The sequence below is a fragment of the Tribolium castaneum genome, chromosome 1 (assembly GCF_031307605.1).
Source record: "Tribolium castaneum strain GA2 chromosome 1, icTriCast1.1, whole genome shotgun sequence".
Taxonomy (NCBI): Eukaryota; Metazoa; Arthropoda; class Insecta; order Coleoptera; family Tenebrionidae; genus Tribolium; species Tribolium castaneum.
Window position 1 is genome coordinate 1,662,903 of NC_087394.1, and position 14,467 is coordinate 1,677,369.

Consider the following 14,467-nt stretch of genomic DNA (forward strand, 5'->3'; position numbering starts at 1 on the left):
GGTTTTACCCAACTTTGAACAATTATTTACGGGCGAATGGCACGTTTTTGCAACATTTGATACCCTTTTCGCGTTTTTTGTTGATGGTTTTTGGACGCGATCGCAAAAAACCCCAATAGGCAGTGCTGCCAATTGTGTCATTTAGTGATTTGTTTGGATTGTTCTAGTTCGTGTGATTATTTTATTATTGTGCTAGAAAGCGTCCAAATGGCCAATGTTATCGAAGTGAAACCAAAAATACTCGTGTTTGATTTAGGTCAGTAACTGTGTGTTTTGTTGTAGGTGAGCGATTCTAACGTAAAAACGTCTTTCAGATTACACACTTTGGCCGTTCTGGGTTGACACACATGTCATTCCCCCCTTTCGTAAAACGTAAAATGTTCATTTTGTGGCGTTTTTTGCGCTAATTGTGTGTGTTGTAGGAACGACGGTTGCGTCATAGACCAATTTGGAAGTAAAATCCAATATTATAATGACGTTCCAGAACTTTTACAGGAATTGTATCTTGAAGGTTATATCTTAGCAGTGGCGTCTCGTACCAGCGAGGTCGAGGGGGCCCGACAATTATTGGATCTGTTCGGGTGGACTAAGTATTTCTCGCATTTGGAAATCTTTCCAGGGGTGAAAACCAAACACATCACGAGGTGAGGAGATAATTTATTAATAAAATCAATAACAAAAATGTAATTAATTCATAATTAAGTGTAGTAGGCTTCCAAACATGTTTGGTAACCATGGCAACTGGTAGTAACCAAGGTAACCAAATGGACATTTATGAAAAATACAGGATGTATTAAAAAATAAGGATACCAAGTTGCACCATTTAAAAAATAGAGGACGCTAAAGTTCGTTTTTCTTCAATAATTTTGTCGATTTTTATAAATTACGCAATTTGCTATGTTTTTGTGCCATTTCTTTTCTTTTTGTATTATTGTAAAATACTTTAATGACAGAACATTTTTGTATCAAGCGTTTTTTATTTTGTGATTTTTTTGTTTTTTTTCCTTAGTATTTAGTTGCTCTTTTCTTTTCATTTATTGTCAAATTTGCTTATAGAAAATATAATTTGAAAAGCAAAAAATTTAACTTAAAAACCTAACTTTGAAGACCTATACCTCGTGAAAAAGGCGCATTTTTTTGTTATAGAAACTGCTAACTTAGTTTAATGTCTTAATCACCCTTATAATAACGAATGAATAAAGTAAAAAACAACTATTCATTTATAGATCTCTAAAGCATTAAATAAAATATCTAGTTTCTAGTTGTGAATTCTTCTGTCAATGCGCGTTTCTGACTATGCACTGTTTTGTGAGTGTGCTTTTTTATACATTATTTTTTACTCCAAGAGCAAGGCCTATATAAAAAATTGTTTTAGAGTGATGTACGAATAATTGGTGTTGTTTATTTTATTTTTTTTTTTTCAGGATAAAAAATAAGTTCGATGTGGAATACAGCGAAATGATTTTCTTTGACGACGAAAGCCGGAATATCAGAGACGTGACTAAACTGGGAGTGCTTTCAATCCTTGTCCAAAACGGGATTTCGCGCAAAGTGGTCGATGATGCTATAGAGCAGTTCTCTAAACAATCTAAACGAAAGTAAAGTGAAGAAAATATTTTTATAATAATAATAATCAGTTGGTTCAGTGTGTGTTAGTTTTGCACCAATCACTAGAATAAAGTGTACAATTGTTTCTACTTTTGTTAATTTCTTGAATTCAGTTTTATTTATGAAATAAATTATGTTCCATCATGTTTTATTTTTTCTTATGTCCCAGCGATTTCAAAAAAACTCCAATTGACCTTTAAATATTTTGGGCGTAATTCCGGAGTTACTGCCCAACACATGTTCCGGGTTACGAGAATCGACAAAAATTTCTATAAAAATTAAATAAATCAAACATCTTAAAACCGCAACAAGTAACTTCTTTTTGCTTTTAATTACCGGAGCGATTTAAAAAAAATGATTTTTTGAAGGTCTACAAAAATTATTAGGTCCATGATTCTGATTCTACAGGGTGAGTCAATAGTTATTTCTGACCAAAAATACTTACCACTTGGAGACTGTTTAATTTTTTTACCTTTTAAAAAATAATAGTCCATAATGAAATTTTAGCAAAACTGTTAAACTACACTTGACAATACCCAAACAATGTAATCGTGGATTAATTTTGAAATTTTTTATTGATTACCGATCTGGTCTGCTGGAATCAATATTATTGGTTGCATACTAACAAAAATTCAGGAATAATTTACTATTGACTCACCCTGTATATTGTACTGTCTTCCGTTAAACACAAGATTATTAGAAAAGAACGAGGAAAGGATTTTTTTTGAATTTTTTTCTTCACCAAAATTAATTGTATACCAACCTGGCAAAAATAAAGACACCAACAATGGCGACTAGGTTATATACAATAATTAAAATTTAATGTTATTGTTTATTGATTAATGATTTAATGATTACTAAGTGAAAAATCCGCAAAAATGGACATTTGTCGATTGTGTTCCTCCAAGCCCGAAATATGCTACAACATTTTCAAAAAAAACATCGTCAACATGATTAGTGCACTAACAAACAACCAAGTAGGCCAAAAAAAATTTTTCTCCCATTTTTTTACGTGTAATTTTTCTCAGATTGAACCTTATTATGAGGGCGTTTCGGCCTGGGTTTGTGTGAAATGTTTCCTCAACCTAAAAATGGCCTACAATTTCCAACAAAAAATCCTAAAAAATGAGCAACTGCTCCTGGACAGAGTTACACAACAGTCTGAGGAAAACACGTGTGATGAAAAAGTTGTGATTAACGATCGAGATGTGGTCAAGTTGTGTGAAGAAACCACAGAAATTGAGGAACAAACACCGCCAGAAATCGTACAAATTTTCTCCCACATTCGTCTGAAAAAAATCACAAAAAACTCGTTTGTTACCGAAAAACCCCTAATTACAGATGAACCAATCAAAACAGAGCTTTGTGACGTCAAATGTGACATAACCGTGGAAACTGAAGATGTCAAATGTGAGGAAACCATGGCAACAAATAATGCTGTAGAAGAACCAATCACGAGTGATGAAATTAAATCTGAACCAATGGAAGCTGCGATTTGTGACAAAAGCGCAACACTTGTGAATGACAGTCGAGATGTCATCAAGGCCTGCTATTCGCACTTGGGGGAAACCCCGCCCGAAATCAAAAAACTCTTCTCCATAATTCGCTCGAAGAAAATCACCAAAAATTCGTTTGTTCCACCAGAACCGGTCAAGACAACAACAACTGAGCGAATTTATTGTAAAATTTGTCAACGAGTTATGACAAAGCTACGCTTCCAGAAACACAGGCATAAGAAGCGGCGACGAGGTCGCCAACCTGACAAAACATACAATGTATATACGCGAGTTAAATTCCATTATTGATCCTTAAATAATTGAAAGATAAATAATTTGTTTTACTAAAGTTGTAGAATAATCCCTACATCACCTAAAATTATTTTCATGTATACAGGGTGTTTCAGAAATGAACTATAAACTTGTTTTGTTGTTTGTATTGTAACTAATTTCGGGAACACTATGTATACTTAAAAATAATAATAATAAGTGATGTTCAGGAGTTAAGTATACGGCTTTCGTAACAAAAAATGTTTTTCTTTTTAATTTTTAAAGGACTATAATTTTTCAGATCGCTGTATAAAATATATAAATAACACTAGAAAAAATCTTAATGCCAAAAAATAGTTATTTAATAATAAATGAGTTAAATACAACATTTTTTCGTTTCCCGCAAACTTTTTATTCTGACGACAAAATTTGAAATTAATGCCAAACCAAAACTAATCTAAAATTTGCAGTGAATTATTTGCAAGAAAATGATGGAAAGGCGGTTATGGGTTTTCCCTGTAAATTGTAAAAACACAGTTTTACGTCATTATTTTTTTTTATATTTAATAACAATGATAATACGATAATTATAACTTATAACGAACGAGGTAATTGTCGTAACAACACAAGGAAGTACCAGCCAAAATGAGTAAAACCCCTAAAATTGTATCTACAAAAAAATATTAAAACTTATTGCTGTTTTTGCCCAAAAATCTTACTTCGTTTCGGGGGTTTTTCCCCTAAAATAAGACCAGACAGTGCTGTGAACGCAAAAGTAAGTGAATTAGCTACAGGAACAGAAAGCGATAAATCAACTCTCTGTAATGTTAAAAAATATAGTATGGACCCCATCTGATTAAGCGCCATTGGTATCAAATACTGAAAATAAAATAAACGAGAAATTTTCTTCAGTAAAGAAAAAGTGGTAATTAACTAACTCGTGTATTCGTGAACAGGTATTTAATTTCCAAAAAAAATTGTTTTATGGCAGAGTCGGCTTTGATGGTTGTGATTTCTTTGGAGTTTTTTTTCAAAAATGGGTTAGTCCCGCCCCAAAGTATGGCCACGCATATGAGACACCCTGTAGACAAAAACAGGGGTGCAAACTTGGGAAAAATCAGTGGTACCAACAATCAGGCAATGCTTACCTGCTTCGTAAATCATTACAAATACATAAAAGAAACTTGTAATGACTAATAATTTAACCTAAAAAATTGTGACAGTGACAGGACGGTACCAACCATGAAATAAAAACCCCAATTTTTTATTTCTTTATTTACAACACTTTACATTTTTTTACAATAAATTAACCGCGTTTTCTGTTGGAAATGCACTGGTTGATGACCTGGATCAAGTGTGGGTTTTCCAAAGCCGCCGCAACCCTTTCCTTATCAGCTAGTTGTTTATTTACCGAATTTTCCGCATTATGAGTCCCTTTAGTGACCTCAACCCTCACTTTAAACCTTGCCGGTAAACACCTAAGTAATTTCACACGAATTGAAAGTCCTATTAGTGTGGCCATACTACAATGTGGTATAGTTGGTGTAAAATTTACAAAAATCGAATTATTTGCATTGTCAACTTGAATCAGACTTTCCTGGACGACGTGCAATTGCTCTAGAGTTAGGGGATGTTCTGGATCAGTGATATTTCTAATCAGATCTGAAATCTACAAGTTAGGAATGAATTTGTGAGGTTAATGTTAGTGTCACCAAAAATTTCTCTGGAGTCAAATTCGTCAACAACATCGTCGTTTTCTTCTTCAGCTGTGATTAAACGATCAGTGGTTTTGTTATAAACGTTGGGGTTTTGGTTTTCGAGCTGTTCGAGGCGCATTTTAAGAAAAATGTGGACTCCCCAAATGTCAAACTGAACTAACTCAAAAAGTGCAATAAAAATAGGAATTAACTAAAATAAAACACTTATTTTAGTTAATAAAGTTTCAAAATAGTGGATAAATATTGCATTAATAGTTTAAAATCTAAATTTTATTGTTCTCCGACAATATTTGCATCTAGTATAGGCAACCAGTTGTACGCCGGTGTTTCAGGAGTTGCCTAAAGTTTTAATTTCATTAATTTAAAATTATAATATTTTTAATTTTAATTAAAGGAATTGCAAAAAATCTGAAAAAAGTCACACCCATAGGAAAACTGGGAAAATTAAATCGCGCTCTAAAAAATTAGATTAGATAAAAATTCTTTGCATGTTACAAGCCTGACTGAACATTAGAAAAGTGTCTCCCCTAATTTTTTGGTAATTTTTCACTTACAGACAAAAGTAAGAATGAAAAAAAAATTTTCTGGCCAAAAAGGCAAATTCTGAATTCACAGTTAGTGTCCAAAAACTCATAAAACTGCTAGGATTTTATTCATTAACAAAAAAATTAATAAAAAATAATTATTAATTAAAAAAAGTCCTTATCAGTGTATATATAGTCAAGTGTGTAAAATTTAATTTTAAATTTTGACTAATTAACGATTCTATTGAATTTATTTTTGAATTTTTTGTAAACTGAAAAGTTATAATAAAATAATATAAAAGAGATACAGGGTGTCCCAGCGATTTGATAAAGTCCATTATTATTGACCTTTAAATGTTAGAAAATTATCTGTTTTTTTACAAAAAACTGTAGATATTAACCCCCTCTGACTCACCTAAAATTATTAATAATTATTAATTAAAATTATTAACTATATATTTTTTGTATATTTGGGTGTAACCTTTAACAATAAATTGTTTTTGCTCAATTGTGTTTTTGAGATAAACAAGTTTTTTTTTAATATGACATAAAGGCTTAATCCTAAAAAAGTGGGACTTTCACCACATCAAAGAAGACAGTTCAAACTCAAAGGACATGTTTTTTTTAGCTCACTGAGATCAAAATAAAAAAAATTATATCTAAAGGTTAGGATATGAAACGACGTACAAATAAAATGCTCCCGTTCTCGGTAGTTTCGTTTAATGTCGCCAGAGAGCACAGTTGTTCCAATACCGTCTAAGTTTTTTTTAATGGTTGTATTTGCATAACGGTTAACATATAGCATACAAAAAAAAATACAGACAGATAGAGCATTAAATTCCCAATATTAAGGCATTAAATTCCCAATAGTAAGACATAAACATAATGCAAAAACATTATCGTAAACTATATTTAAAAAAAATTCAAACTTTTACTAACTTGCACACTGTCTCATATTTTCCAAAACGCTGCGAATACGGTTACAGATGCAAGAAAAATGTTAGGAAGAAAGTTGTAGAGAATTAAATTTCCTACAAAAAAGTCCGCGAGACCATATTTTTATCTTCAACCGTTTAGGCCCCAAAGTCATTCAAAGACGCTCAAGCGACGGATTTGCTTCATTTTTCCAGTGGTCAAGTGATTTTATACCCAAACCGTTGAAGATAGAAATATGGTGTCGCGGACTTTTTTGTAGAAAATTTAATTCTCTACAACTTTGATTCTCACAATTTTTTTGTATCTTCAGCCGTAATTACAGCGTTCGCAAAAATGTAAGATGGAACGCAAATTGATAATTCTAAGTGATAACTTTTTGCGCACCGTCGCATATTTATCAAAACGCTGGGAATACGGTTAGAGATACAAAAAAAGTGTAAGGAACAAAGTTGTAGAGAATTAAATTTCCTACAAAAAAGTCTGTGACACCACATTTCCATCTTCTATAATTTAGGTATAAATTTAAAATTTTTCAAAAATTCAAATTTTTGAATGTTTTTGGGGCCTAAACCGTTGACAAAAGAAATACAGTCTTGCCGATTTGTTTTGTGTTCAGAAAATGTTGCAAGTTTGTATCCTAACTTATAGTCCTCCGTAGTCCGAAGTTAGTAAAAAAATAATAATTTTTCAATTATTTCCAGGTCAATAGTTGCAGCAAATTATCTCATTTATTTTGCGTTGTGAAAAAAGAGTTTCAGGTCTTGTATAATAAAACCCAACGTGTCAACAACATTCCGCAAGCTCTCTAAATAGTGTTTTTTTTCATGTGTTGTTTATAGCCGTCCCCAGCATCGGGCAATTAATATATCAATATGTAAATAAAAATAAAAGTGTGTAGAAATATTCAGGCGCCGGCGTCAGATTGTGTCATAAGAATGCTGTTATACCTAAATCAGGGTTCTTGACGTCTCTCAGATGCCTGTTATCTAGATTATAAAATCGAAGCAATCAATCAATCGTCCGCATCTAAGTCGTGTGTCTTTTTTTGGTCACAGAGGCGCCAACCGAAACCCCCTATCGATACCCTCTGACCCCATCCGAATATCATAAATAAGATTTTAGGGGTTTTTTGGTGCCAGTAGCGCTGATTTTATGGGTCTGATGGCATCCAACATGATTGATAAACGCAGATAATTGAAAAAGTGGCAATAAAATTGTCGTAAAATAATTCAGATCGAGCCGGTTTATTGAGCAATTTGTTAATAATTAATACGTGACGTCTGCGATTAGCGAACGATTTTCTTAAGGGGGTCGCGTACGTCACCAGGCGGCGCCACCAACGCATTTATAAATTTGGTAACGAATGATTATTTTTAACCGATGGCTGGAATTTTCGGAATTTCGAACGAGTGAGGTGATTATTTATGAAGTGGTGGAATTAATTTGCACGACACTTATGCATATTTGGGACCGGTTCGGAGGATTATACGCCCGAGAGTGCCACTGACCTAGGTCACAAGCTTTTTTGCACAGAGGAAATTCATCAAAATTATTACAAATGATAATAAAAAAATGTCAATATTAATGAACGATCTTTTTACAAAAACAGGAAAAATAAAAACATCATTTTTATTGCAATAAATTTCACCAACTACGAACTACGTTTTGTCAAAAACTTAAAATTGTCTGTTACACAAAAAATCAGTAAAGTTAATTAACTACTTTGTTGTAAAATTAATTCACTTTTCCGTAAGAATTAATATTTTTCATCTTAACCTAGAAAATAAATCACTGAATCGAAAAATCGAAATATATATATATATATATATATATATATATATATATATATATATATATATATATATATATATATATATACAGGTATTAGTACTAAAATCAGGCATTTCTGTATTATCAATTTATTAAAAATTTTTCATTCAATTAACAATTTTTTTTGTATAATTTGCCACTAACTAATTTTTCCACAACTCCTGAAGTACTGTTTCTAGTTTTGTTATTATTTACTAAAATTTAAGAGTGAAAAAGTAAGTCATTTTTTTAAAATAATGCTTTAAAAAACCACAGGCTGTTCCGTCTAAACCAACATTAAAAGTATAGAAGGTTCTAATAAAGATATTTATCTGAAAGTTGGTACCCAGCCATAATCCGTTAAGTTCTGCTCAATAAAAATATTTTTAAGATGGCGGCACTTCCGGCTATACCGGAAGTCGCAATCACCTTTCTTATTTTAAATGGAAAGCTATGTTTTTCACTACGTTTTTGGATTAGTTGAGTTATTTTAAGGCCGTTTTTATCAGCTTTCCCTAGACCTAGGTTTAACCGTTTCCGAGATATTTAAGATTTTTTGAAAATTTTTGGATTTGCACCTGATACGTAAAAAATCGGTAACTCTCTTAGTTTTAGAGATTTCTAAATCATATTTGGAGAATTAAAAAATGAAAGCCTATATTTGTTCTCCAGTGTGTTCAAAATTGGAAAAGAAATTAACAAACCCAAAAATTTTAAGGTTAAATTTGGACAACTTCAAGTACCCATAACTTAAGTTTTTCAAATGGGATGTTCTAATTTTTATTTTACTAGATTGAGGAGAATTTTTTTCTGGATCGATCTGTATTAGCATTCCCTATACCCATCTGTGATAATTTTCAAGTTATGTTGTTTTTTTTGAAATTGTAGACAATTTCATACTAACCACAGTGATTTATGCATATTTTGCCGTAAAAACATTTCTGATTAAACAAACGTCGAATTCTGTTGTTCGTCCCGTGAAAACAAAATAAATTTAAATATTGGTTTAAAAAACTTAATATTTTTTTCTTGTTTTCATCAGTTTTTGAAAAAAGAGCTGATAAATTTCTCAATCCTCACAAAAAGTTATTGTAACTTGAAAACTGTTAAACAAAAGAAATGCTCATACAGATCGATGCAGAATTAAATTGTCTACGATTTATTGAAATAAACCTTGTGGCTTTAGATTTGAAAAAATTGAGTTATGGGTGTTTAAAGTTCTGAAAATTTAACTTTAAATATTCGGGGTTTGGTATTTTTTTTTTAGAAATTTGAAAACACCAAAGGAAAGATCTAGGCTTCCTCTTTCAAATAAGTTAAAAAATATTTCCAGATTTTTAAAAATAGCAGAGTTATCAATTTTTGAACTCGAAGGTGCAAATTCCAAAAAAAAACCCTAAATATTTCGTAAACAACTAAATTTAGGTATCAAAATGCTTATAAAAACTACCTTAAAATAACTCTAGTAATCTAAAAACGTATCAAAAAATAAAGTTTTCCATTTAAAATAAGAAAGTTGATAGCGACTTCCGGTATAACTGAAAGTGTCACCATCTTGAAAAAGTTTGAAAAATTCATATAAAATATGGAAAATTAAGAAATAAAAAGCTGAGAATAAGCTTGAAAACTAGGAAACTACGAGATTGAAAGACTGAAAGCCTGAGAATATAAAAAATGAGAAGTTTGTTAAAAGTTGAATAAGTTGAAAAAGTTAAATAGAACACCCAGTTTTTTGTTTTTTTTTGTAAATAGAGTAGCAATCGACTTTGAAACATTTTACCTTTAATTAGACGTAACGTGTAAATTTATTTTTTTTATTTTCTCAATTACGGCAAAATTATTAAAAAAAATTAAACTACTTTGAGTTAAATCCACGTAAAATGATCCGGGGAATCGACTGACGTCGAGCAAATTGCAACGTTCATAATGACTTTTAAGTTATCAATACATATAAATTTTAGCTATTTTTTCCAAAAAATCGACGTTTTTAAGAAATCTAGAAGATTCTAAAGCCATACTAAAGTCCTTAAAACTTTGCTAAAAATTTGATTATTTTAAACATTATTTAGGCAGTTCATTAGAATTTCGGTCGTAATTTTGGCTCTGTTTAATGTATTTTTATTGTATCTGAAATTGTTTACTGTGTTTTGGAATTTTCACTCGAAACATTTGGAAAAATTCAGATTATTTTAACTAGATCTAGCAACGTGAAATAAATTAAACATTTGCTATCAAACAAACAGACTAAAATTGGGTCATAGTCTAATAAGATATCATTGCAAAATTTTAAACTTTTATCAACAAAGAACAAACGTTACGATTTTTTGCCTCAACTTTTTCGTTACTAAATGCCAATTGTATCAACGTGTCTCAGGTCTGTGAAAAATGGTGGATGCGCCACAATGCAGCTAAAAATAAACTGAGTGCAATAAATCGCAAGGGTTTAGTGTGTCGTTTTTTTTAAATGTGTCAAAGAGAAGGCGGATGAAGCGTCCGTTCTATCTATTAATAAATAAAATCTCGCCGAGTCATAAAATTTATTTTGTGAATAAGTAGAATTCCAACGTGATTATCATTGATTTACTCCTGTGTTTACGTTCAGCGACGTCGAAAATTCCTAATAATTTAGCGCCGCAATGAGAATGTATAAGAGTTTCGGACGTTCGTGTGTAAAATATGTATATTTAACTCGATTTATGGGTTGATGTTTTTGTATTCCTTGATCCAGAAGCGATGTATTTACACAATTTACAGCACGCTTTACATTTTATGAGCGATAATTTGATCGATTTGTTGTGGAAACACGACACCGATAACAATATTTAGATGGCATAAAGGAGACACAAGTCTGAGGACTGATCTAAATTTTCAATTGATAACTGAAACGTAAACAATGAATGAGGTGGACAAGCTGGGCTTTATCTAGAGTCAACAGGTGCTGACACAAACTCAAAATTCATTTAACAAATATTCAAACTTTTGATTTTTTTAAATGAAAGAATCATTTATTTACTTATAAATAATTAATTAAATTAATTAAACATTATTAAAAAATAAGGTGTTATTTTACTCCCCTTACTTCATTTTTGTGCGAAATTGCATAAAAAATAAAGCAAAAAAATCACAAAATCGGATCGAAATAAATTTAATTTCTACGATTATTTTGCCCGATTCGTTTTTGGATAAGAAATTCATTACACAAAAAGTTAAAACAAATGTGTTTTTAAACTTGTCTTGAGATTTCGCTAGAGATGATAAAAAAAGAGCACATTTAGTCTAGCACTTGTTTTTTTCAATTGTTTTAACGCACATTCCAGTCAGAAACCTTATTATTTCACAAAATACTCTTAAAAAGAAGCCTTAAAGTCATTAAAATAGACCAAAAATGGCAAAATTTTTTCGATTAATTTCGCTTGAAGTGAAATTTATTCAAAAATAATTGTGAGAAACAGAGAAACATTTCGCAAAATTTATTCGAATAAAATTTTTTTTTTAGATTATTTGAACAAAAACTGATTGTTTTGCAAGATTCCCTCACAAAATCCAGAAATGTACAAATTAGGTCAAAAATCTTTACATATTTTTTTATTTTGTATTTTTATTTTTTTAGACAACTTATAATGGAAGATGAGAAGGTGGAATAAGACGCTCCTAGACCTTTTAGTTTCGCCGTAATCAGCGTTTGAAAAGTGAAAAAAATGTCATAATTTTTGCGTTTTTCTCGGAAACTATAATACTAAAAATTGTGAATGTTTTCAGAATTTTTCGACCATTCCTAAATTAAATATTATTAAAATATATTGCTTAATCTAAATTATTGATATAGATGATACGTCGTATGATTTTATTTATGACGGAACTCAGCTTATTTTATTTATTAAACAGCAAAAGTATGTACTTTATATGCTTAGGCAATAATGTCAGGATGACTTGATTAAATAGAAAATGGTTTAACAAATTATGATTTGTTAGTGTTAATTTTTATAATAAAAAATATTCACAATAATGTAATGTTTTCTGATATGACCTAGTCCTAGCTAAATGTGTTGTTTTTTATATTATATTTTTGCACGTTTAGAAAAAAAATATAATAAAAATTCATATTACTATTTAATAATAATTCGGCTCACTACGTTGGGTTTTTTGAATTGATTAATTATCTTTTGGAACTAGTGTCATTTTTTTTATGCACTAAACAACATTCATCGTTCATTGTTCGTTTTAGAATTATAATTTTATGAAGCGAATTAATATTAATCGTAGAAAAATTCTACAAAAATTCACATGTAAAAAAAATAATTAAGTATGAAAAAGAAAAAGAAACAGAAACAGAAACAGAAACAGAAATAGAAATAGAAATAGAAATAGAAATAGAAATAGAAATAGAAATAGAAATAGAAATAGAAATAGAAATAGAAATAGAAATAGAAATAGAAATAGAAATAGAAATAGAAATAGAAATAGAAATAGAAATAGAAATAGAAATAGAAATAGAAATAGAAATAGAAATAGAAATAGAAATAGAAATAGAAATAGAAATAGAAATAGAAATAGAAATAGAAATAGAAATAGAAATAGAAATAGAAATAGAAATAGAAATAGAAATAGAAATAGAAATAGAAATAGAAATAGAAATAGAAATATTTAATTTCAAAGATCTTAATTCTGCGATTAACTGATTATATCGGGTGGGTCAAAAGTCGTGGATAGGCTCTTAAGAGCAGCTAGATGGAGCTATACAGAACACTATTTTCGATAAAAAAATCACAAAACCTTTCATTTGGCTGAAATTAAAAACAAAAAATGGCAACGCCGTACAAGTACACCTATTTTTATACATTTAAAAAAATATTAACCAAAAGTATTACCATGTAACATTACTAAATGTTGCCAAATTAAAAAAAACACCAATAACTTAAAAACAATTTTTCAGAAAATTGGGTTTTAATAATGACAACAATACCTTAAAACTTTGAACTAAACAATATTAAAGTATCAAAAGGTAGCATAATTAATTCGCTATTGTTTATATTTATTTTTGGCCATAAAACTTGGAACATCCTGTACAGGCTACAGGGTGCTCAAAAACTGGCGCACCAACTCAGTGGTACGTTATTGAGAAGCAAGTCCATATTACGGGAAAAATGTTGAAAAAATTCCCAAAGTTATATTTTAAAAAATCTGGAGCTACAAACTTATTGTGTTAACTTCTTTAGTTTTCATTGTTTTTTTATATTTTTATGTTTCATACCAGGTAATCGTTCCGTAACAAAACGATGAATAATTATTTTAAAATTTACTATCAGATTTTAGCAGTTTTTTTAATTTAAAATTCATCCAAAAAATCACAATGTGTAGATGTGCCAACACTGGGAATTATTTCCTAGGAAACCGTTTCAAAAATAATTTATTTTTATTGTTGCTCAAATTCTATTACGATCACGACTGTTGGGCAACGTTGCCACATATCACTTATTTAAAATTCGTTATTTATCAATAACTTTAATACAAATAGTTTTTTTACTATTTTTACCATTATATGTAACCACTTCTCTACCACACACCATTGAGTTGGTGCGCCAGTTTTGGAGCACGCTGTATATACTATATACATGCAGGTAGATTCAAAAAATCTCTCGGATGGTGATAAAGCACAAAGTGACTTTAATTAGTTTAGAAACATCAATATTAAAAGCTACACCCATAAATGCAATTCCATTAAAAAAAAACATACTCGTAAGTTTGAATTGTAGCAAATCTCAAAAACATCTTGTATGCCTACTTGAAAATAATTTTGGATTAATGAAAAAAAATAAATTTTCTTACATTTACATGGGACAGCCTGTGTTGGTAATTTTTTGGTCACCTGTATTTTTCTAAGGAAAATAAAACTTAATACTTACGTTTCCATCAGTCGGCATCGAAAAAATCCTGACACAAAAAAACCCACTTACCACTGAGCACTAGGTAGTGAGCGTTTGCGCGTCCAAGGGTTTGTTGGGTAAGTGTGTGAAGGTAAGGTAAGAAGGGCCTGCGGCTTCGGCGCCAATCTAAATGAGGAAGTGCAGTCGTTCGTCGGGCGCCACGTCCTCCTCGCAATAATAAA

General features: G+C 30.5%; 4 protein-coding genes across 5 annotated transcripts; 2 read left to right on the top strand and 2 right to left on the bottom strand.

Annotated features, from left to right (window-relative positions):
* The first annotated feature begins 99 nt into the window (after positions 1-99).
* Positions 100-1,752, top strand: LOC135267919 (magnesium-dependent phosphatase 1-like). Its single transcript, XM_064359849.1, has 4 exons — positions 100-256; positions 315-372; positions 423-644; positions 1,425-1,752. Exons 1-4 carry the CDS (start codon positions 208-210, stop codon positions 1,600-1,602), a joined length of 507 nt encoding a protein of 168 aa, XP_064215919.1. The 5' UTR covers positions 100-207; the 3' UTR covers positions 1,603-1,752.
* A 609-nt stretch (positions 1,753-2,361) lies between these two features.
* Positions 2,362-3,760, top strand: LOC103314615 (hypothetical protein). Its single transcript, XM_008201064.3, has 2 exons — positions 2,362-2,585; positions 2,637-3,760. Exons 1-2 carry the CDS (start codon positions 2,487-2,489, stop codon positions 3,411-3,413), a joined length of 876 nt encoding a protein of 291 aa, XP_008199286.1. The 5' UTR covers positions 2,362-2,486; the 3' UTR covers positions 3,414-3,760.
* Positions 3,761-3,911: 151 nt separating this feature from the next.
* On the bottom strand, positions 3,912-4,650 carry LOC103314605 (uncharacterized protein). Its single transcript, XM_008201050.3, has 4 exons — positions 4,523-4,650; positions 4,313-4,455; positions 4,094-4,253; positions 3,912-4,044 (listed from the first exon to the last, which is right to left on the bottom strand). Exons 1-4 carry the CDS (start codon positions 4,536-4,538, stop codon positions 3,962-3,964), a joined length of 402 nt encoding a protein of 133 aa, XP_008199272.1. The 5' UTR covers positions 4,539-4,650; the 3' UTR covers positions 3,912-3,961.
* galla-2 lies at positions 4,633-14,463 on the bottom strand. Of its 2 annotated transcripts, none has more exons than XM_015978796.2 (3): positions 14,316-14,463; positions 5,087-5,282; positions 4,633-5,036 (listed from the first exon to the last, which is right to left on the bottom strand). In XM_015978796.2, exons 2-3 carry the CDS (start codon positions 5,208-5,210, stop codon positions 4,681-4,683), a joined length of 480 nt encoding a protein of 159 aa, XP_015834282.2. In that variant the 5' UTR covers positions 5,211-5,282; positions 14,316-14,463; the 3' UTR covers positions 4,633-4,680. The 2 variants fall into 2 exon arrangements, with proteins under 2 accessions (XP_015834282.2, XP_967071.2); XM_961978.4 differs by having other exon boundaries at positions 14,265-14,417.
* Between the last annotated feature and the right edge of the window lie 4 nt (positions 14,464-14,467).

What these genes read in the sequence shown, in the direction of transcription:
- LOC103314615 (XM_008201064.3), top strand. Translation starts at nt 2,487, where the DNA reads ATGGACATTTGTCGATTGTGTTCCTCCAAGCCCGAAATATGCTACAAC. An exon ending in GTGCACTAACAAACAACCAA is followed by an intron (nt 2,586 to 2,636) that starts GTAGGCCAAAAA and finishes AATTTTTCTCAG; the next exon opens with ATTGAACCTTATTATGAGGG.
- LOC135267919 (XM_064359849.1), top strand. Translation starts at nt 208, where the DNA reads ATGGCCAATGTTATCGAAGTGAAACCAAAAATACTCGTGTTTGATTTA. An exon ending in ATTCCCCCCTTTCGTAAAAC is followed by an intron (nt 373 to 422) that starts GTAAAATGTTCA and finishes TGTGTGTTGTAG; the next exon opens with GAACGACGGTTGCGTCATAG. An exon ending in AAAACCAAACACATCACGAG is followed by an intron (nt 645 to 1,424) that starts GTGAGGAGATAA and finishes TTTTTTTTTCAG; the next exon opens with GATAAAAAATAAGTTCGATG.
- galla-2 (XM_961978.4), bottom strand. An exon ending in TGACTCCAGAGAAATTTTTG is followed by an intron (nt 5,037 to 5,086) that starts GTGACACTAACA and finishes TGTAGATTTCAG; the next exon opens with ATCTGATTAGAAATATCACT.
- LOC103314605 (XM_008201050.3), bottom strand. An exon ending in ACCTGTTCACGAATACACGA is followed by an intron (nt 4,254 to 4,312) that starts GTTAGTTAATTA and finishes TTTTATTTTCAG; the next exon opens with TATTTGATACCAATGGCGCT. An exon ending in GGAAAAACCCCCGAAACGAA is followed by an intron (nt 4,045 to 4,093) that starts GTAAGATTTTTG and finishes ATTTTTTTGTAG; the next exon opens with ATACAATTTTAGGGGTTTTA.